The 24,835-nt window shown below is 44.9% G+C and overlaps 1 protein-coding gene across 2 annotated transcripts in view; it reads left to right on the top strand.

The window, feature by feature from the left end:
- Positions 1–24,835, top strand: part of LOC126212942 (uncharacterized) — a 485,086-nt gene that overhangs the window by 38,162 nt on the left and 422,089 nt on the right. For both annotated transcript variants that reach the window (XM_049940460.1, XM_049940459.1), the window contains exons 2-3: positions 8,694–8,863; positions 8,986–9,033. In XM_049940460.1, coding sequence (XP_049796417.1) covers positions 8,776–8,863; positions 8,986–9,033 — 136 coding nt within the window. In that variant the 5' untranslated portion in view covers positions 8,694–8,775. The remainder of the gene's footprint in view (positions 1–8,693; positions 8,864–8,985; positions 9,034–24,835) is intronic.

Here is a 24,835-nt window from a genome sequence, read left to right as displayed (position 1 = left end):
TCCACTCATGAGGTCACCCCCATTCCCGTACACGTCCATCCACTCGCTACAATTTGAAACGAGACTCGTCCGACCAGGCAACACGTTTCGAATCATCGACAGTCCAATGACGGCGTTGACGCGCCCAGGCGAGGCGTAAAGCTTTGTGTCGTGCAGTTATCAACGGTACGTGAGTGGACCTTCAGCTCCGAAAGCCAGTATCGATGATGTTTCGTTAAATGGTTCGCTCGCTGACACATGTTGATGGCCCAGCATTGAAATTTGAGCGATTTAGTGAAGAGTTGCACTTCTGTCACGTTTAACGATTCTCTTCCGTCGTCGTTCTTGCAGGATTTTTTTCCAGCTGCAGCGATGTCGGAGATTTGATGTTTTACCGGGTTCCTGATATTCACATGGTCGCACGGGAAAACCCACACTTCATAGCTGCCTCAGAGATGCTGTCTCCCATAGCTCGTGCGCAGACTATAACACCACGTTCAGACTCACTTAAAGTATTGGAAACCTGCCATTGTAGCAGTTGGAACCGATCTAACAACTGCGCCAGACACTTGTTGTCTTACATAGGCGTTGCCGACCGCAGCGCCGTATTCTGCCTGTTAACTTATATCTGTATTTGAATACGCATTCGTATAATACTTTATTTGGCGCTTCAGTGTACAATATGGCAATAGAGATTAACAATAGAGAAATACTACATAGACTTGAAACAATAAATCTACGTACATTTTAGGCCCACTAATCAGAATGTGTGTGTGTGAAATCTTATGGGTCTGCTAAGGTCATCAGTCCCTAAGCTTACACACTACTTAACCCAAATTATCCTAAGGACAAACACACACACCCATGCCAGAGGGAGGACTCGAACCTCCGCCGGGACCAGCCGCACAGTCCACGACTGCAGCGCCTAGACCGCTCGGCTAATCCCAGTAACCAGAATAATTACTTTCATTTGGATTTCCAGTTTCTTCAGTAGAATGTATTCATAATTTTGACTTGGCCACTTATTTTAATCTGCGACTCGTCTTACAGAATAACACTGTATGTTGAGCCAACTGTAACACTTTGAAAATTATCTCTATGAAAAAGCCTTCAATACAATATGCGCATTGTGATTCATTTGATGGGAAATAAGACAAGTAAAGAAGTTGTTAATTAAGCACATCGAAAGGCCAATTATTGTATCTGCTGTGATGGTCAAAAATGAAACATGCTCAAAGTATAAGCCCTTCCCCCTATATATGAGTATATACAGGGTGAGTCACCTAACGTTACCGCTGGATATATTTCGTAAACCACATTAAATACTTACGAACCGATTCCACAGACCGAACGTGAGGAGAGGGGCTAGTGTAATTGTTTAATACAAACCATACAAAAATGCACGAAAGTATGTTTTTTAACACAAACCTACGTTTTTTTAAATGGAACCACGTTAGTTTTGTTAGCACATCTGAACATATAAACAAATACGTAATCAGTGCCGTTTGTTGCATCGTAAAATGTTAATTACATCCGGAGATAATGTAACCTAAAGTTGACGCTTGAAACGTCCGACGTTCAGTTGCGTGTTGTAACAAACACGGACCACGGTCGGCGAGCAGCATCTGCAGGGACATGTTTACGATGACGACCGTGCTTACGAGTGTGGCTGTAGTGCACTGCTGTGGTTTGGTCTAGCTGTCGCAGTGTCCGCATGTAGCGCTTGCTGCTGTTGTTATTCTGCATTCGTCTCCGCACGCAGACCAACTGTAGTACACCGTGTTACCAGACGTCTGTGATAGTGTAGTGTTGTAGGAACTGTGACCATGGTGTATTCGAACTCTGAAAAGGCGGAGATGATACTCATCTATGGCGAGTGTCGACGAAATGCAGCTGAAGCCTGCAGGGTGTATGCAGAACGGTACCCGGACAGAGAGCATCCAACGTGCCGCACATTGCAAAACATCTACCGCCAACAGTATGCAACAGGTATGGTCGTAGCACGCAAAAGGGTCCGTAACAGGCCCGTCACAGGAGAAGCGGGTGCAGTTGGTGTGTTAGCTGCTGTTGCCATGAACCCACACATGAGTACACGGGACATTGCGAGACCCGGCGGACTGAGTCAAAGTAGTGTCATGCGCATACTGCATCGTCACCGCTTTCGACCGATTCATGGTGATGACTTTAATCATCGAGTGCAATTCTGTCAATGGGCATTAACAGAGAATGCGTTGCAGTTTTATGTGTTTACCGATGAAGCGGGTTTCACAAACGACGGGGCAGTGAATCTACGGAACATGCATTACTGGTCCGTGGACAATCCTCGCTGGCTCAGACAGGTAGAGCGACAGCGACCGCGGACTGTAAATGTATGGTGCGGAATCATTGGCGACCACCTCATTGGTCCTCACTTCATTGCAGGGGCCCAAACAGCTGCAACATACATCGCGTTTCTACAGAATGATCTGCCAACGTTGCTCGAAAATGTCCCACTGGAAACGCGTCGACGTATGTGGTGTCAGCATGATGGTGCACCTGCACATTCCGCAATTAACACTAGGCTGACCCTTGGCAGGATGTTCGACGGGCGTTTCATAGGACGTGGAGGACGCATAAATTGGCTAGCCCGTTCTCCTGATCTTACACCTCTGGACTTCTTTCTGTGGGGTACGTTAAAGGTAAATGTATACTGTGATGTGCCTACAACCCAAGAGGATATGAAACAAAGTATTGTGGCAGCCTGCGGCGACATTGCACCAGATGTACTGCGGCGTGTACGACATTCATTAGGCCAGAGATTGCAATTGTGTGCAGCAAATAATGGCCACCACATTAAACATCTATTGGCCTGACATGTCGGGACACACTCTATTCCACTCCGTAATTGAAAACAGAAACCACGTGTGTACGTGTACCTCACCCCTCATGGTAATGTACATGTGCGTCAGTGAAAAACACCAATAAAAAGGTGTTAGCATGTGTACGTAATGTGGTGTTCCAGTCTCTTCTGTACCTAAGGTCCATCACCGTTCCCTTCAGATCCCTACGTAATTCGGTGCTCTCCGATACACACGATCGAACAGCGGAGGAGTGGTACTCAAGCGTCAACTTTAGGTTACAATATCTCCGGATTTAATTAACATTTTACAATGCAACAAACGGCACTGATTACGTATTTGTTTACATGTTCAGATGTGCTAACAAAACTAACGGGTTTCCATTTTTAAAAAATCGTAGGTTTGTGTTAAAAAACATACTTCCGTGCATTTTTGTATGGTTTGTATTAACCAATTACACTAGCCCCTCTCCTCACGTTCGGTCTGTGGAATCGATTCGTCGGTATTTGATGTGGTTTACGAAATATATCCAGCGGTAACGTTAGGTGACTCACCTTGTATAAATTGATAGCGTTCAGCACTTCACTGAGACTGAGGATGTGAACAAGGAGCTGATGCATAATTTGGTGTAAATGTTTCATGTTTCTCAGATCACTGAAGTCGTGGGAGAAAATATTTTGCTAATTTTCCTTCGGAGCTGTTCTTTATTAATAACGAGCTTATTCACAGAATTCCAGCGAACTGCAAAAGAAGTGATGATTTATTTTCGTCCAACTTCTTAAGCTTATTTTCTGACTTTTTAGTAGCACTTAGATTTGTCTTGCTAACATGTTAAATATTTGCTGATTTTACCATAGCATGGTAAATTGTAAATAACTCAGCTTCACTAATCTGCTGATGAAGTTAAAATTGTGATAGTGTCTTGATCATAGTCTGTTATCAATAAAACAACTAAGGACAAGATAGATCAATGGCGTGTAAGAAGCTCTTTGTCAGTATACAAAATCAAATTTCTTGGTTTTTTGCAAACCCACACAACTTCTCGTTTAATCAGCTAGAAATAGTCCTTGAAAATTACATTTTAGCTCTGAAGTGGTCTGTATTTACTTATGCCTACATATATGAAAGTATCCTATTTCCACGGTATCATTTTCCAGATACTTCTATTGATATCTTGAACTGTTTACAAAGTGTAAGTTTTATGAGTAACCGAATAATTTTACGAATAATTTACTTGTGCTGTATTGTGCCGCATGTGTGTAAGATTGAGTGTGCTACATAAAATCCATTTTCTACGTCTACATTCATACTCCGCAAGCCACCTGACGGTGTGTGGCGGAGGGTACCTTATCGGTTCTCCCTTCTATTCCAGTCTCGTATTGTTCATGGAAAGGATTGTCGGTATGCTTCTGTGTGGGCTCTAATCTCTCTGATTTTATCCTCATGGTCTCTTCGCGAAATATACGTAGGAGGGAGCAATATACCGCTTGACTCTTCGGTGAAGGTATGTTCTCGAAACTTCAGCAAAAGCCTTTACCGAGCTACTGAGCATCTCTCATGCAGAGTCTTCCACTGGAGTTTACCTATCATCTCCGTAACGCTTTCGCGATTACTAAATGATCCTGTAACGAAGCGCGCTGCTCTCCGTTGGATCTTCTCTATCTCTTCCATCAACCCTATCTGGTATGGATTCCACACTGCTGAGCAGTATTCAAGCAGTGGGCGCATAAGCGTACTGTAACCTACTTCCTTTGTTTTCTCGAGATCAGCAATAGATGTAGACCGGCTCCAAAGTCTAAAGAAAAATCCAGTATACATAGCAATGTATGACCTAATGTGCACCAATGTAAACTCATACCATGCCCTATCTCTCATAACAGACTATTCGAATTTCATACCAACGACTACTTAACTAAGAAGTATCATAATAACTACGGCCACTAACAAGAGGATAGGCAGTTTACCGCGAAGCTGACATATGAGGCTACAAGTAAAGAAAGGATCCACAATTTCTTACCACACAATTTCGGTAAAAGTGTTTGAGGAAAAATGCAGAGCAACTGGAGCGCGTGCTACACAGTGCTGGTGGTATAGTACTGCGGCACTGACTGCCTGGTTAACCAGCGACCTATGTGGGCATATGTAGGTGCATGTAGCTATGCTGGACAGCATAGCGAGTCCGCACCCGAGTTACGTACTGTCTTTGCGCTCCCACACTAAGACTCGATTAGCTACAGCTGGCGTCTTTGCTGCCGGCAAGTGCCGCTGCTGAAGACAAGACAAGACCACCATCCCTCTCTCCCTTTGCGCGAAACACCTGCTCATAATGTCACACAGCGCAGTTTCATTCGAGAAAGTTGATATTTACAGATTTGTAAAGTAATATATGGATGACACCCAGTTATAGATTCTTTTTTTGAGTCATCAATTTTCTGACTGGTTTGACTTGGCCTGCCACGAATTCCTCTCCTGTGCCAACCTCTTTATCTCAGAGTAGCACTTACAACCTACATCCTCAATTATTTGCTTGACGTATTCCAATCTCTGTCTTCCTGTACAGTTTTTGCCCTCTACAGCTCCCTCTAGTACCATGGAAGTCATTCCCTCATGTCTTAACAGACGTCCTACCATCCTGTCCCTTCTCCTTGTCACTGTTTTCCACATATTCCTTTCCTCTCCGATTCTGTGCAGAACCTCCTCATTTCTTAACTTATCAGTCTACCTAATTTTGAACATTCGTCTGTAGCACCACATCTCAAATGCTTCTATTCTCTTCCGTTCCGTTTTACCCTCAGTCCATGTTTCACTACCTTAAAATTCTGTACTCCAACGTACATTCTCAGAAATTGCTTCCTCAAATTAAGGCCTATGTTTGATGCCAGTAGACTTCTCTTGGCCAGGAATGCCCTTTTCGCCATTACTAGTCTGCTTTCTATGTACTCCTTGCTCCATCCGTCATTGGTTATTTCGCAGCCGAGGTAGTAGAATTCCTTAACTTCATGTACTTTGTGACCATCAAACCTGATGTTAAGTTTCTCCCTGTCCTCATTTCTGCTATTTATCATTACTTTCGCCTTTCTATAATTTACTTTCATTCCATATTCTGTACCCATTAGACTGTTTATCCCATTCTGCAGGGCATGTAATCCTCCTACACTTTCACTGAGGATAGCAATGTCACAAGCCAGTCGTATCATTGATATCCTTTCACTTTGATTTCAATTCCTCTCCTGAACCTTTCTTTTATTTCCATCATTGCTTTTTCGATGTACAGATTGAACATTAGGGGCAAAAGACCACACCCTTTTTAATCCATGCAATTGGTTCTTGGTCGTCCACTCTTATTATTCCCTCTTGGCTCTTGTACATAATGTATATTATCCGTTCTCTTGCCCCTATTTTTATCAGAATTTCTAACATTTTTCACTATTTACATTGTCGAACGCTTTTTCCAGGTCTACAACTCCTATGAACTTGTCTTGATTTTTCTTCAAGATTGCTTCCATTATCAACACCAACGTCAGAATCGCCTCTCTCGTGCCGCTACCTTTCCTAAAGTCAAAGTGATTGTCATCTAATGCATCGTCCAGTTTCTTCTCCATTCTTCTGTATATTATTCTTGTCAGTAACTTGAATGCATGTGTTGTTAAGCTGGTTATGCGATAATTCTCGCACTTGCCAGCTCTTGCGGTCTTCGGAATTGTGTGGAAGATATTTTTCCGAAAGTCAGATGGTATATCACCAGACTCATACATTCTACACACCAACGTGAATACTCGTTTTCTTGCCACATCCCCCAATGATTTTAGAAATTTTAATGGAATGTTATCGGTCCCTTCCGCCTTACTTGATCTTAAGTCTCCAAAAGCTCTCTTAAATTCTGATTCTAATACTGCATCCCATATTTCTTCTAAATCGACTCCTATTTCTTCTTCAAACACATCAGTCAAATCTTCCCTGTCATAGAGGCCTTCATGTACCCTATCCGTTCTCTCCTCTGCAATTTACGGTAGAATTCCCATTGCAGTCTTAATGTTAGCACCCTTGGTTTTAATTTCAGTGAAAGTTGTTTTAAATTTCTTATATGCTGAGTCAGTCCTTCCGACAATCATTTCTTTTTCGATTTCTTCACATTTTTCATTCACCTATTTCGTTGTAGCTCCCCTGCACTTCCTATTTATTTCATTCCTCGGCGACTTGTATTTCTGTATTTCTGAATTTCCCTGATCATCATTCATAGATAAACTGAAGTACTTTTTCTGTTACCCATGGTTTCTTCACAGTTACCTTCTTAGTACCTGTATTTTTCTTTCCAACTTCTGTGATTGCCCCTTTTAGATATGCCACTCCTCTTCAACTGTATTGCCAATTGAGCCATTCCTTATTGCTGCATCAACAGCCTTAGAGAACCTCAAGTGTATCTCATTATTTCTCTGTACTTCCTTATCCCAGTTCTTTGCGTATTGATTCGTCCTGACTAATCTCTTAAATTTCAGCCTACTCTTCATCACTGCTACTTTGTGATCTGAGTCTATATAGCTCTTGGGTACACCTTACAATTCAGTATCTGATTTCGGAATTTCTATCTTACCATGATGTAATGTAACTGAAATCTTTCCGTATCACACAGCCTTTTCCAAGTATGCCTCCTCCTCTTGCGATTCTCGAAAATAGTATTCGCTATTACTAGCTGAAATTTATTACAGAACGCGTCTTTCTCTCACTCCTTTTCCCAAGCCTAGAGTCTGCTCTAACCTTTTTCTCTACTCCTTCCCCGGCAGCTGCTTTCCAGTCCCCCATGCCTATTACAGTTACATCTCCCTTTGTGTACTGTATTACCCTTTCAATAACCTCATATACTTTCTCTGTCTCTTCACCTTGAGCTTGCGACATCGGCATGATTGCTGTCGATTTTGATAATAAGAATCCTGTCACTGAACTGTTCACAATAACACACTATCTGCCCTACATTCCTAGTCATAACGAATTCTACTCCCGTTATAACATTTTCTACTGCTATTGATATTACCCTTTACTCATCTGACCAGAAATCTTTGTCTTCTGTCCATTTCACTTCACTGACTCCTACTACATCTAGATTGAGGCTTTCCATTTCCTTTTTCAAATTTTCTAGCTTCCCTGCTACGTTCAAGCTTCTGACATTCCACGCCCCGACTCGTAGAACACTGTCCTTTCGTTGACTATTCAATCTTTTTCTCATGGTCACCTCCCCCGTGGCAGTCCCCTCCCAGAGATCCGAACGGTGGACTCTTCCGGAATCTTTTACCAACGGAAAGATCATCATGACACTTTTTCAATTGCAGTCCACATCTCCTGTAGATTAAATTTATGTCTCTCTGATGGATTAGTTTCCATTGCTTTCTGCACCCTCATGCCGTTGATTCTTGCCGATTCTTCCGCGTTAGGGGCAGTTTCGCACCCCAAAGAGTAAGTGAATGCCCTGAATCTCTGTCCGCTCCTCCGCTTTTGACATGGCCGTTGGCAGAATGAGGGTGACTACTTATACCGGAAGTCTGCGGCCGCCAATGTTAATTATTAATCAAGGTTTAAGCGGTGGCGGGCTTTGAACCTGGGATTGCATACAGTTTGATTACTAGTCAAAGACTCCAGCCCTAGATCACAGGTGCACAGGGATTTTCTAGAGAGCACTTCTTCACATTTGATCAGAAGGAAATAGAATTACGATATCTTAAATGGTTCCAGAGGTAAACCGCTTGGGTAGGACTGTGCGCTATGAATCTTATACAATGATGCAACCCAAGTTGGACGAAAACACTTATTTTTCCTAGCTAATTTGCTACATAGCTAGCTAAAAGAAAACTAATGTTGGAACTTTATTTATTCATAAAATTACAGGTTGTTCAGCAGTGCGCAGATGTGGTGAAGATATTTTGAAGGAAAAGTTCTTTACTTGGGTCGACATCCTTGTGCCTGCATAATGTTCTGCAGAAGCGCTAATTTCGTCATCTGCTTTTTCTTAGCAGTAGGCACAGCTACTGAATACAGCGCCGCTGATCCCGTTACAGGTAAATACATTAGTTTTTTATTTTATGTATGTCTTGGAATGATAGTGAATAACAATTTTATACCAAGTAATGAAATATATGTGCAGTTTGTTCTTAGAGATAAGCGCGATTTTCTTTTTCAGGATCCGATGGTGACGTCACTGTCTACCGTTTAAGAACTAACAGCCCAGGTAAGTATTTTTAGAGACATTTCATGGTTCTACAAATTCATTTGGCGTGAGCTAATTTACCTCATTGTGGTAGTCCTATTTCTTGATTTGATACCTGCTTTGAGTAACAGTGTCATCATCTGCTTATTATGAATGAACTCTGTAACATGATTGAGTCTTAATGAGTAATTGTGCTTGGTGTTACAGAGTGTACTAGTTGGAATGCCATTTATTTATCTCTAGCACACATGTTCTACAGTGCCTTATAGCTATCACTGTAGCCTTTTTTCGAAACTTGGCAATACTTTTACGTCACCGATTTACGAATGTGTAGCTAGCCGCAATGTTGTGCTCCATATTTTTCGACGTTTTTGTGAGGTTCTCGTATACTGCCGATGCAGTGGCACTAGTCCAAAAGGTGCCATAAAACCAGCTACGCACAAAATCTGTGCCCTTAGTCCTTCTGTTTACTTACAACTACACTGAGCAGCCAAAATATTACGGCCGCTGCTCTCCGCGTCGCAGGATGTCGGCTGGTGGCGCTGTGAACGCGTGGCGCGGTGACCAACCTGTGCAGGTGGAGCAGACGGGGACGTGGGGGGGGGGGGGGAGGGGGGGCGCCATAACGAAGACGTGGACTGTAAACGGGGCAATACACTGAGGTGGGCGAATCTGACGAAGGGCAGATTACTGTTACTCACAGCCTGAGAACGGGTATCCCGAAAACGGCGAAGCTGGTCGAATGTTCACGTGCTACTGTCGTCTGTGAGATCCCCTGCCATACTCGCAGGACAGGACAGACAGTTTACTTTGCGGAAAGGGGCCAAAATGAGTGGCTGTCAGCTACACTCGAACATACTACTTTATTTATTCAAAAATGGTTCAAATGGCTCTGAGCACTATGGGACTCAACTGCTGTGGTCATAAGTCCCCTAGAACTTAGAACTACTTAAACCTAACTAACCTAAGGACAGCACACAACACCCAGCCATCACGAGGCAGAGAAAATCCCTGACCCCGCCGGGAATCGAACCCGGGAACCCGGGTGTGGGAAGCGAGAACGCTACCGCACGACCACGAGATGCGGGCTTTTATTTATTTGACAAACGTTACAAGAGTAAAGAAAACATTAAAATCAGAGCAAGCCAAACATTAATTTAAGAATCTAATTCCCGGCTAAATGCGCCATTCAATCTCACTCTCAACTTTAATTTAAAACCAGCTGAAGGCCGATCACTTAAGACTCAAAAACAAGAATTTGAATTTTAATAGGGAGAAAGCCTCATCTTAAAACATTTCTCTAAATTAGGATGAAGGCCCAAACACTCTAACACCTTAAGCACAACTTCAATTTCAAATCGGCTAAAAGCCATACATAAATAACAACAAAGACAAATAAGAAAAGTCAGCATATCAAACGGCGCTCGCTTAGGTGAGACAGGCAGTCGGCCCAACAATACTCAATCCGGCGGCAACCCAAGCGACAGACAGTCAACGGACCAAGCGACAGGATAACTTCTGCTCCACCCGACCAGCACACAACAGGGAGTTCAATGGAACAACGCAGAAGGTATCGGCGCCCACAACGAATTACACATTCAGCTGTGAAACTACACTCCGTGCTGGACAGTCACAACACGACGAGGAAAATACACTGCCTGAATTTACGTCAACGGCTAAGGGCAGGTAACCAGAACGTTAACGGCCATGAATTTCGCCAACTTGAAAACACACGTTGTTGCTCGCAGGAGTGTCCCAACAGCCCACAACGAAATTCAAACGACCCAGTGTGAACAGCTGGGGCTGGCTGGTGTATTAAGTAAAGACTCAGTGTCCAGGATCGGTGAGCCATGGACCTCGTAGCAATGGGAACAGCCCCTCACACTCCGAGCGCGTTTGGACGCCGGCAGTGGCCCCGGCCAGACACGCGCCACGGAGACTTCCTCGCTGCTCCACCCCAACCGACCATCTGTCTGCACATGGCACAGCTGGAAACTATCAGCGCGAGGCCAAAGATGGTACAAGGGTGCGAATATCGATACACACTGCTGCTGCCACTCGTGGAGAGAGAGGATAACAGCATAATCGCGATAACCGTAGGAGACTAATCACAGAATAGCAACCAAGGTTCAATGCAAGCATAACACGAGCCAGCCACATCTCAGTCAGCATCTATGGAAAGAGACAGAAAGACAGTAACACTACCACTACACGCTAGAGACAGTAAGACAGTAATACTACCACTACACGCTAAATGGTCGGACGTCAACGACTCTTTACAGTATGTGCGGTTAGGAGGCTTGTGTGCTCTGCGAAGTAGGATAGATGGTGATCTGTGGCATCTCTGCCGAAAGAGCACAATGCTGGTGCACGCACAAGTATTTCGGAGTACACAGTTCATCGTAGAATGTTGAACATGGAATTCTTCAGCAGACCACGCCTAGGTGTTAACATGTTGACTCAATGAGATCGTCAGTTTCAATGGCAGTGGCACGGGACCAATCGGATTCGACTGTCAATCAATGGGTATTTTGTCGTCTCTTTGGTCGAATCACATTATTGCTGCAGTAGATCGACGGTCCTCTCCACAAAACGCCGTCATCGAGGTGAACGATGGCTCGAAACGTGCCGTGCGGCACTGACATAGGCTGGTGGGGGCAGCAGTATGCTGTGAGTGAGATTCTACTGCGCTCGCTTGAGACCTGTGTTAAGGAAGGAAGACACTCTGATGGCTGTGAACCATCTGCATCCATTCACGCTTGGTGTCTTCCCTGATGGCGCTGTCGTCTATCAGCAGCATAACTGTTCGTGTCTCAGAGACAGAACTGCGCTGCATTGGTTTGAGGAGAATTATAGTGAACAGACGTTGATATCTCCGCGACCACAACTGGCCTGATGTAAACCTTATCTAACCCATCTGGCCGGCCATTGTGGACGAGTGGTTCTAGGCGCTACTGTTGCAGGTTCGAATTCAGCCTCGGGCATGGATATGGGTGATGTCCTTAGGTTAGTTAGGTTTAAGTAGTTCTAGGGGACTGATGACCTCAGAAGTTAAGTCCCATAGTGCTCAGAGCCATTTGAACCAAGCCCATCTGGGATCCTATCCGGCTCCATCACCGCTTACCCGAATCACCGGCCCATTACGTACCCATATTACATGACCTGTGCATAGACATCTAATGCCACATACCTCCACAAACCTACCAACAAACTTTCGGATCACTGACCTCAGAATCAGTGATATATTTCGTTCCAAAGACGGGCAAACGAAGCAATCTCTGTTGGTTCAAAAAATGGCTCTGAGCACTATGCGACTCAACTGCTGAGGTCATTAGTCCCCTAGAACTTAGAACTAGTTAAACCTAACTAACCTAAGGACATCACAAACATCCATGCCCGAGGCAGGATTCGAACCTGCGACCGTAGCGGTCTTGCGGTTCCAGACTGCAGCGCCTTTAACCGCACGGCTACTTCGGCCGGCCAATCGCTGTTGGTTCATCATGGCCACGCAACATTGGCTGATAAATAGTTTTCAATGTCAATAAACATCATCAACATTGAGATATTTTATCTTTTCTGAAAGCAACCAGTTTCGGCAATTCATTTTTCCATCTTCAGGCCCCATAGGCTTTTATTCAAATAAGCGAACTGATCTTATAGCGCCATAAAACACTGCATATCGTGAATTCCAATCGTTATACGACTATTTCATACTAAGACGTCGCAGCAACTGAGATGGGCTCAGTTGCTGTCACGTGTTCGTAGCCCGCATCTCGTGGTCGTGCGGTAGCGTTCTCGCTTCCCACGCCCGGGTTCCCGGGTGCGATTCCCGGCGGGGTCAGGGATTTTCTCTGCCTCGTGATGGCTGGGTGTTGTGTGCTGTCCTTAGGTTAGTTAGGTTTAAGTAGTTCTAAGTTCTAGGGGACTGATGACCATAGATGTTAAGTCCCATAGTGCTCAGAGCCATTTCAACCATTTTTGAACGTGTTCGTATGAAGTATTTGTATAACGATTTGGCAGCTCTGGGGGAACAGGATGAAGCATACTACAGATCGTGGCACATGTTCCAACGAAGGATGGCTGTCGACTGGCTTCCGAAGTCGTACTTAGATGATTCGAGCGTCTGGTACAAAAAGTTGGGAAGACCAACCTCGCTCATGGAGATCTCCCCTCGTCCAGTGTCCACAAGCAGAAACCAGCTTTGGTGCTCAAAAACTCGACCACTCTTGAGCTGCACCACTGCACGGAGCTGTGACTCGGTGTCCTCCACCAGAGGGAGGGATGAACTTGGTAAAAGGCCACCTGCGGCCCACCTGGAAACACTTGTCAGAAATATTAGCAGCGCATTGTGATAGGCAATCGTTGCCAATTCTGGCCCGCGCTTTATAAAGAAATGAAGCTTCTTTTCTCCACGATTAAGCATTCACAAAGACCTTGTGTCTGAAATGGGGCTTAAGCCACACGTAACTTCTAAGTCTGTTCGTTTCCCAGGATATCCATTTCTTAGGACTCACAAACCAAATAGACCAATATGAATGTTTTAGTTGGACCACTTCTTTCGCTTTGCGATAGATGGCGATGTAATAGTCACAAACGTATAAGTACGTGGTATCACGTAACATTCCGCCAGTGTGGACGGTGTTTGCTTCGTGATACATTACCCGTGTTAAAATGGACTGTTTACCAATTGCAGAAAAGGTAGATATCGGGTTGATGTATGACTATTGTGATCAAAATGCCCAACGGGCGTGTGCTATGTATGCTGCTCGGTATCCTGGACGACATCATCCAAGTGTCCGGACCGTTCGCCGGATAGTTACGTTATTTAAGGAAACAGGAAGTGTCCAGTCTCATGTGAAACGTCAACCACGACCTGCATTAAATGATGATGCCCAAGTAGGTGTTTTAGCTGCTGTCGCGGCTAATCCGCACATCAGTAGCTAACAAATTGCGCGAGAATCGGGAATCTCAAAAACGTCGTTGTTGAGAATGCTATATCAACATCAATTGCACCCGTACCATATTTATATGTACAAGGAATCGCATGGCGAGGACTTTGCACAATTCTGCCACTGAGCACAAGAGAAATTACGGAACGATGACAGATTTTTTGCACGCGTTCTATTTAGCGACGAAGCGTCATTCACCAATAGCGGTAACGTAAATCGGCATAATATGCACTATTGGGCAACGGAAAATCCACGATGGCTGCGACAAGTCGAACATCAGCGACCTTGTCGGGTTAATGTATGGTGCGGCATTATGGGAGGAAGGATAATTGGCCCCCATTTTATCGATGTCAGTCTAAATGGTGCAATGTATGCTGATTTCCTACGTAACGTTCTACTGATGTTACTACAAGATGTTTCACTGCATGACAGAATGGCGATATACTTCCAACATGATGGATGTCCGGCACATAGCTCGCGTGCGGTTGAAGCGGTATTGAATAGCATATTTCATGACAGGTGGATTGGTCGTCGAAGCACTATACCATTGCCCGCACGTTCACCGGATCTGACGTTCCTGGATTTCTTTCTGTGGGGAAAGTTGAAGGACATTTGCTATCGTGATCCACCGACAACGCCTGACAACATGCGTCAGGGCATTGTCAATGGATGTGCGAACATAACGGAAGGCGAATTACTCGCTGTTGAGAGGAATGTCCTTACACGTATTGCCAAATGCATTGAGGTTGGCGGACATAATTTTGAGCATTTATTGCATTAATGTGGTATTCACCGGTAATCACGCTGTAACAGCATGCGTTCTGAGAAATGATAAGTTGACAAAGGTACACGTATCACATTGGAACAACCGAAATAAAATATTCAAACGTACCTACGTCCTGTATTTTAATTTAAAAACACCTACCTGTTACCAACTGTTCGTCTAAAATTGTGAGCCATATGTTTGTGACTATTAAAGCGCCATCTATCACAAAGCGAAAAAAATGGTCCAACTAAAACATTCATACTTCTTTACGTACTAGACGAATATGTAATAAAAATGGGGGTTACTATTTAGAAAAAAAATGTAGTTGATACCCGTTTGACCATCTAGTGAGCCAACCATAGCGCCGTCTGGTTTGCCCCTTCAAGCTCGACAAGTCTCGTTCTGTGTAGTTTTTTCGTTCGACGCTTATTTCGTGAGATATTTGGCCCGGCCACGATCAATGGACCACCCTGTATATAATGCGGAGTGCACTCATACCTTGTGAAGCCAAATGAGGAGCTACTTGACTGACCACATGCATCTCCCTCCAACCCCCCCCCCCCCCCCGCCGTGTCGGCATCCGGTGACTCCTATGGTCTGAGGATGACATGGCGGCCGGTCGGTACTGTTGGACCTTCAAAGCCTGTTTGGGTGATGTTTGTTGTATATGTTGATCATGTTACTGTTCTCTACATTTGTAAAGAATTAGTGTATAGACTATTGATAATGGACACTAATAAAACCTTAATTTCCAGAAACTTTCAACGTTTTGTGTATGACATCAAAAAAATGAACGAGTTTCAAGTCGAAGGGACATCATTTGTGATTTTTAAGGGTAATTAAAGTCTCATTATATTTTAATATGCTCTTTATTATGAAGCGTCAGCGCTCACATATGTACATGTGATGTCTGTATTGTGATCTGTAACATGAAGCCATCAGTGATGGATACCTTTGCCCCAGCCTTCACCTCTCCATGAGGTGAAGATGTGCCAGGAACGATACGTAGCTGTGATTCCACGTTAACCTGTGGGTCCCCTGTCCCCAGTAGGATTACTGATTACTGGTGCAGGTTAAGGGCGTGCAAGTCAGAGGTGGCGTCCAGCTGAAAGAACTGGCAAACACGCGGCATAGCATCTCTCTTGTGGGCCTCCAAACCTCTTACACCAAATGAATTTACTTCAATATCCTGACAGACTACACACATAATCGACCTTACAGTTGTTGCTTTTTACAAGATGTTAATTCAAACCATTTATTATTTATTATTTGCTATGAATGATCTGCACTGAAGCACCAGGGAAAGTGGTATAGGCACGCGTATTGAAATACAGAGGTATGTAAACAGGCAGTATACGGCGCTGCGGTCGGCAACGCCTGTATAAGACGACGAAGGACTGGCGGAATTGCTAGTTCGGTTACGACTGCTACAACAACAGCTTATCGAGATTTAAGTGAAATTGAACTTGGTGCTACAGTCGGTGCACGAGTGATGGGACAAAGCATCTCTGAGGGGAGGGGGGGGGGGGGGGGGGAGGAATTTCCCGAACGTCCATTTCACACCGCTGCTGCCGAAAAATGATCCTGCAAGAATGGGGCCAACGACGACTGCAGAGAATCTTTCAGCGTGACAGAAGTGTAATACGTCCCCAAATTGCTGCAGATTCCAACGCTGGCCCATCAACAGGTGTCAGCGTGGGACCATTCGACGAAACATCATCGATATAAGCTTTCGCAGCAGAAACCGCACTTCGTGTGCTCTTGATTACTGCACGACATAAGGCTTTACGCCTCGTACGGGCCTGTCAACACCGACATTCGACTATTGATGATTGGAAACATGTTGCCTGATCGGACGAGTTTCGTTTAACATTGTATCGAGCGGATTGACGAGACAACCTCTTTAATCCATGTACCCAGCATGTCACCAGGGGACTGTTGAAGCTGGTGGAGGCTCTGTAATGGTGTGGGGCGTGTGCAGTTGGAGTGATATGGGACCCGTGATACGTCTAGATGCGACTCTGACAGGTGACACGTACATAAGCATCCTGCCCAATCATCTGCATCCCTTCGTGTCCATTGTGAATTCCGACGGACTTGGGTAATTACAGCTGGACAGTGCGATATCCCACACGTCCAGAATTGCTACACAGAGGCTCCGCTGGCCACCAACTCCCCATACATGAATAATATTGAGCATATTTTGGTTGTATTCTGGTAAACCTTCCGGGATGTAAGGTCGTGGTCCATGAAACTCTTCAGCTCCTAACGTTTCGTCCAGAGCTGCGCTGGACATCTTCAGAGGGGTGTTTCTCCTCCGGTGAGTCTTGCCGGAGGAGAAACACCCCTCTGAAGATGTCCAGCGCAGCTCTGGACGAAACGTTAGGAGCTGAAGAGTTTCATGGACCACGACCTTATCCCGGAAGGTTTACCAGAAGATATGTCATCCGGTCGTGAATGCCTTCATACTATGATATTTTGGATGCCTTGCAACGTGACGTTCAGAAGAGATCACCACCCTATCGTACTCTTACGGATTTGTGGGCAGCCGTGCAGGATTCATGGTGTCAATTCGCTCCAGCACTAGTTGAGACATTAGTCGAGTCGATGCCACATTGTGTTGTGGCACATTTGTCTGCTCGTGGGGCTCTACACGATATTAGCCAGGTGCACCAGTTTCTTTGGCTCTTCAGTGCATTGTTAACTTCTAATGAGATTCTGGTATTGATTGTTAACTCGTACTCCACAACTGGCAACACCATATATACAGGGTGAGCGCTGATTATAAAAATTTATAACAGAATAACCGTTTGCGATAATCAGTTACATTTGATGCCGTTACATAAGTTAGTGTTACTAGTTGTTGTGACCAATAGATGGCACTGTCTGTTAGGTCTGCTAGTTGCTGGCGAAATGGCGTCGAAGCAGGAGAAAGCGCAATGTGTGCTTTGGTTTCACGAAACGAAATCGCCGATCAGTGCTCAGCGTAAATTTCGGGCTTCTTATGGACTCACGCCTCCTGACGTTAAATCAAGAAAGCTTTGGTATGCAAAGTTTAGCGAAACAGGCAGCGATGAAGATAGCCCTCGAAGTGGCAGCCCCCCCCCCCCCCACCATCCCGCTCTCCAGACATTACGCCCCTTGACTTTTCTTTCTGGGGCTATATCAAGGACAGAGTCTTCGTCACACCAGTTTCTGACATCGACGAACTGAAGGCTAGGATACAAGCTGCTTTGGGTACTGTGACAGAACACATGTTACGAAACTCCTGGTGGGAACTGGAATACCGCCTCGACATTCTCCAAGCTACCAAGGGAACACACGTTTAGGTTTACTGACATAAGTGACCTCAAAAAACCTAGTTGCACTAACCTATGTAACGGCATCAAATGTAAGTTATTATATCAAACGGTTATTCTGTAATAAATCGTTATAATTAGGGCAAGACTTTGTCCCGATCCTATATTTCATTGGGGCACTCATTTGCTAGTAGGTGGAGGTTGTCATGTAACTTTAATCCATGACTGGCGTAGCTTAAATTGATCGATACACATAGATAGTAATGGTTTTCCTTCCTGCCACATGCATGCTCCATTTGGAACAGAAAATACAGTTGCATTCGGTTTCCACTCAGTCCTTTGTTGACCAGCTTGAGTGGTAATAGAAGACAGAAAAACGAAATCCGAAGTTTTAAATTTCACGTACAAGAAATCGTTCACACAGGAGAATTGTACGAACATACCGTCATTTGAGTATGGATATAGAATCCTGTATAGACGACATAGCTATAAGCGTGTTTGGTACAGAGAAAGAGGTGAAAGATTTGAAAGCAAATAAATCACCACCTCCCGATGGAGTCCGAGTTAGATTATGCAATAAGTACTCTACGTTGTTGGTCCCGTACCTAGCTTGCATTTATCGTGAATCCCTCACCCAGTACAAAGTCTCAAACCACTGGAAAAGAGCGCAGGAGGGTAAAGGAAGGGAACCGCAAAATTAACGTCGGTTTACTGCATAATCCTTTAACATATTTTCAGTTCGAGTATAATAAAGCTTCTTGAGACTTAGGAGCCCGTATCGACGAATCAGCGTGATTTCAGAAAGCCTCACTCGTGCGAAATTCAGCTTGTCCGTTTCTCACATGATATACTGCGAAATAAGGACGATGGGCCAGCCGGTTCCATTTTTCTATATTTCCGGAAAACATTTGACGTGGTGCTCCGTTGCAGGCTGTTAACGATAAGTACGAGCATATGGAAGTTCACACATACGTGGGTGGCTTGAAGACTTCTTAAATAGCAAAACCCAGTATTTTGTCTTCGGAGGAGAAGGTTCGCAAGAGACAAGGGTATCGTCAGCAGTGACCCAGGGAAGTGTGACAGTACTGCTCTTGTTCTCTGTATGCATACACTACTGGCCACTAAAATTCCTACACCAAGAAGATATGCAGATGATAAACGGGTATTGGTTGGAAAAATATATTATACTAGAACTAACATGTGATTACATTTTCTCGCAATTTGGGTGCACAGATCCTGAGAAATCAGTACCCAGAACAACCACTCTGGCAGTAATAACGCCCTTGATACGCCTGGGCATTGAGTCAAACAGAGCTTGGATGGCGTGTACAGGTACAGCTGCCCATGCAGCTTCAACACGATACCGCAGTTCATCAAGAGTGGTGGCTGGCGTATTGTGACGAGACAGTTGCTCGGCCACCGTTGACCAAACGTTTTCACATAGTGAGAGATCTGGAGAATGTGCTGGCCAGGGCAGCAATCGAACATTTTCTGTATCCAGAAAGGCCCGTACAGGATCTGCAACATACAGTCGTGCATTATCCTGCTGAAATGTAGGGTTTCACAGGGATCGAATGAGGGGCAGAGCCACTGGTCGTAATACATCTCAAATGTAACGTCCACTTTTCAAAGTGCCCTCAATGCGAACTAGAGGTGGCCGAGACGTGTAACGAATGGCGCCCCATACCATCACACCTGGTGATACGCCAGTATGCCGATGACGAACACACGCTTCCAATGTGCGTTCACCGCGATGTCGCCAAACACGGATGCAGCCATCACGATGCTGTACACAGAACCTGGATTCGTCCGAAAAAATGACGTTTTGCCATTCGTGCACCGAGGTTCGTCGTTGAGTAGACCATAGCAGGCGCTCCTGTCTGTGAAGCAGCGTCAAGCGTAACCGCAGCCACAGTCTCCGAGCTGATAGTCCGTGCTGCTGCAAACGTCGTCGAACCGTTCGTGCAGATGGTTGTTGTCTTGCAAACGTCCCCATCTGTTGACTCAGGGATCGAGACGTGGCTGCACGATCCGTTACAGCCATGCGGATAAGATGCCTGTCATCTCGACTGCTAGTCATATGAGGCCGTTGGGATCCAGTACGGCATTCCGTATTTCCCTCCTGAACCCACCGATTCCATATTCTGCTAATAGTCATTGCATCTCGACCAACGCAAGCAGCAATGTCGCGATACGATAAACGGTAATCGCGATGGGCTACAATCCCACCTTTTCTCAAAGGCGGAAACGTGATGGTACGCATTTCTCCTCCTTACAAGAGGCATCAAAACAACATTTCACCAAGCAACGCCAGTCAACTGCTGTTTGTGTATGAGAAATCGGTTGGAAACTTTCCTCACGTCAGCACATCGTAGGTGTCGCCACCGGCGCCAACCTTGTGTGAATGCTCTGAAAAGCTAATCATTTGCATATCACAGCATCTGCTTCGTGTCGTTTAAATTTCGCGTCTGTAGCACGCCATATTCGTGGTGTAGCAATCTTAATGGCCAGTAGTGTAAATGATTTGGCGGAAAAGGTGGGCAGCAATCTGTAGTTGTTTGCTAATGCTGCCGTGGTCTACGGGAAGGTGCGAAGTTGAATGACTTTAGGAAGATTCTACTTAGAGAAAATTTCTAGTTGGTATGATGAATGGCAGCTTGCTCTAAATGTGGAAAACTTGAGTTAATGTCGGTAAGTAGGAAGATAAAACCCGTAATGTTCACTTACATTATTACTAGTGTCCTACTTGACACAGTCAAGCTATTTAAATGTTTGGGCCTAACGTTTCAAAGTGATATGAAATGGAGCAATCGTGTGGTAGGGAAGGTGGATGGTCGACTTCGGTGTATTGGGTGACTTTTAGGAAGGAGTGGTTCACCTGTAAAGGAGAGCGCGTATGGGACGCTTCTGCGACCTATTCTTGAGTACTGCTCGAGTGTTCGGGATCCGTACCAGGTCGGACTGGTGGAACCACATCGAAGTAATTCAGAGGAGGGCTGCTAGATTCGTTGCCGGTAGATCTCAACAAAACGTAAGTGTTACGGAGATGCTTCGGAAACTCAAATGTGAATCGCTGGAGGGAAAACGGCGTTGTTTTCGGGAAAACCTATTAAGAAACTTTAGAGAGTCGGTATTTGAAGCTGACTGCCGAACTATTCAAATGGTTCAAATGACTCTAAGCACTATCGGATTTAACTGCTGAGGTCATCAGTCCCCTAGAACTTAGAACTACTTAAACCTAAGTAACCTAAGGACATCACACACATCCATGCCCAAGGCAGGATTCGAACCTGCGACCGTAGCGGTCCCGCGGTTCCAGACTGTATCTCGTAGAACCGCTGCGGAACCATTCTACTGCAGCCAACATACTTTCCGTGTAACGACCAGGAAGGTAACACACGAGAAATTAGGGTTCATACGGAGCCGTACAGACACGTAGGCAGTCGTTTTTCCGTCGCTCTGTTTGAGAGTGGAACAGGAGGGAACATGACAAGTAGTGTTGCAGGTAGCTTCCGCCTCGCACCTTACGGGAGCTGCGGAGTATTTATGTAGATGTAGATGTAGATTCGTAAGATGAAAATTCATGCATTATCAATAAATATTATTTAAATAAGTAAGAAAAGTATAAATTTTTAAATGTTATCTTGAAAAAGTCCAACGTTTACTACTCAGTCAGAAGAGATCACAGTGTCAGGAGATGTTTTCTGTGATGCTGTAACTACCACAGTCTTCATTTCTAATCTCTTGAATGAGGAGTCTGTCTGCTTCTCGTTATTTACATCCACTGTGCATCTTATGATTCCATGACCATCTGATTTTGTAAAGAACTTTAGAACCATCATATACTGTTTAACAACTTTATTACTCGATAAACTGTAGTCAGTTTCAAAGTCTTTGCGAAGGAAACAAGACAGTACTGTCGTGCTTGGAGAACAAGTGCGTGAAAATCTGTATCTGCTTTCCTGAAATTAGACTTCATGTGGCCGGCCGCTGTGACCGAGTGGTTCTAGGCTCTTCAGTCCGGAACCGCGCTGCTGCTACGGTCGTAGATTCGAATCCTGACTCGGGCATGGATGTGTGTGATAGATTAGTTAGGTTTGAGTAGTTCTAACTTCTAAGGGACTGATGACTTCATACGTTAAGTCCAATAGTGCTCAGAGCCATTTGAACCATTTCGTTAGACTTCATGTAAACACAGCTTATCTGAACCTCTTCAAGAACGCATAACGCTTTCCGTTTTCGTCCTCAAACCAGGTTTTATCATTTACACACGTGACTGATTTCCTTTGCTATTACTTTTCCAGCTACAATTGTAAGTGTAACTTTCGAGTGTAGCATGTGATTTGGATAGAGAAGGGTTTGGGCTGGAGGCTGTGCTGATGTGGGCTGATTTATAAAAATAAAGTCTTCTTTACTGCGGAATAGTACGAAGCAAACATAGATTAGTAGCCAGGCAATATAGTTCCAGAAGCAGCACACAGACAAGAACAACCAAAATGCCTTCAATACAACGAAACACAGTTAAACAAAGACAATTAAAGTCACTTACCTTAGCCCACAGAATTTGGTAGCAACAGTAATAATTAAAACATACAGCCAAAAACAAGAAAAATATTAATGTACTAGTATCCATAGGACACTAAGAGGACTCAAAAGTCTAATTAGGATAACTTAAATTGTTACACATTGATCTGAATATACTTCCATACAGTCCTATGTACAAAAATCATATACACTATGTGATCAAAAGTGACCGGACACCTGGCTGAAAATGACTTACAAGTTCGTGGCGCCCTCCATCAGTAATGCTGGAATTCAGTATGGTGTTGGTCCACCCTTAGCCTTGATGACAACTTCCACTCTCGCGGTCATACGTTCAATGAGGTGCTGGAAGGCTTCTTGGGGAATGGCAGCCCGTTCTTCACGGAGTGCTGCACTGAGGAGAGGTATCGATGTCGGTGGGTGAGGCCTGGCACGAAGTCGGCGTTCCAAAACATCTTGAAGGTGTTCTATAGGATTCAGGTCAGGACTCTGTGCAGGCCAGTCCATTACAGGGATGTTATTGTGGTGTAACCACTCCGCCAAAGGCTGTGCGTTACGAACAGGTGCTCTCGATCGTGTTGAAAGATGCAGTCTCCATCCTCGAATTTCTCTTCAACAGTGGTGAGCGAGAAGGTGCTTAAAACATCGGTGTAGGCCTGTGATGTGATAGTGCCACGAAAAACAACAAGGGTTACAAGCCCCCTCGATGAAAAACACGACCACACCATAACCCTCACATCGGAATATTAATGTTGGCACTACACACGCTGGCATATGATGTTCACCGGGGATTCGCTATACCCACACCCTGCCACCAGACCGCCACATTGTGTACCGTGATGTGATTCGTCACTCCACACAACGTATTTCCACTGTTAAATCGTCCAATGTTTACGCTCCTTACACCAAGTAAGGCGTCGTTTGGCATTTACCGGCGTGATGTGTGGCTTATGAGCAGCCACTCAACCACGAAATCCAAGTTTTCTCAGCTCGTGCCTTCCATAGTACTTGCAGTGGATCCTAATGCAGTTTGGAATTCCTGTGTGATAATCTGGATAGATGTCTGCCTATTACACATTATCACCCTCTTCAACTGTCGGCAGTCTCTGTCAGTCAACAGACAATGTCGACCTGTACCCTTTTGTGCTGTAAGTGTCCCTTCACGTTTCCACTTCACTATCAGATCGCAAACAGTGGACCTAGGGATGCTTAGGAGTGTGGAAATTTCGTATGACACAAGCGACGCCCAATCATCTGACCACGTTCGATGTCGATGAGTTCCGCACAGTGCCCCATTCTGCTCTCTCACAACGTCTAATGACTACTGAGTTCGCTAATATGGAGCACCTGGCAGCAGGTGGCAGCACAATGCACCTAATATGAAAAACGTATGTTTTTGCGGGTGTTCGTATACTTTTGATGACATAGTGCCAATGAATTACTCGCACATAGCAAAGTAACTAGGTTACATCTGTATGCAAATCGGCCAAATCAATCTCTCGTACAGTGCAAATAATGCAACATCACATACATTGCAATAAACAGAAAAAAATCAAGCTCACGACATGTAATTGACACACTCAAAATGGCCGTCGCCTTTAGAGAACATATTCGTGTGGCCAGGGTACCGTCGCACAGACGATAGCACATATTCGTACAACCACCAAGTTCCAGTACGTAATATTATTTGGGAACCAATACACTGAATGCACCAGTTGCTCTCTGGACTATACACTATACTGGATTACTTATTGACCAAGACGCAGCTGTAGGTAGGTAGGTAGGTAGGGAGATGAAGGTAATGCTCGTTCTGAAATGCAGAAGCCCCTTTCGCCATATGCTCTGGAATCGCCGTCCACTGCGCTGGGGAAACACACCACCTCTTCGCCAGACTGTCTGTGCCCACACGGCGGCCACACTTGTGCTGACCGTTGGTGATGTCCTGTAGACAGCTGCCTGGCGTACCAGCTGGCGGCAGGCTTTCTGTTTCTGGATCTGCACCAGCTGACTTCCTGTCATCCACCACTGCCCCACCTGGGCTGCAGCAACACGCGGTGCAGTCATATGCCTGTTGACCTGCCATCTCATTGTGTCAGCACAAGATGCCAAGAAGGACTGTCTCACAGCAGGGAAGGCAAAGCGCGCCTTTCGACATCGTACAGTCTTCCCCCTCGAAACTCCTGCCTCCCTACAGTTCGGCTTTAGAAACCGTTTAACAACTGAAAATGCTGTATTCTCTTTTCTCTCTGAGACACTACATGGATTAA

The sequence above is a fragment of the Schistocerca nitens genome, chromosome 11 (genome assembly GCF_023898315.1).
Source record: "Schistocerca nitens isolate TAMUIC-IGC-003100 chromosome 11, iqSchNite1.1, whole genome shotgun sequence".
Taxonomy (NCBI): Eukaryota; Metazoa; Arthropoda; class Insecta; order Orthoptera; family Acrididae; genus Schistocerca; species Schistocerca nitens.
This window is presented reverse-complemented; position numbering and strand designations above follow the sequence as displayed.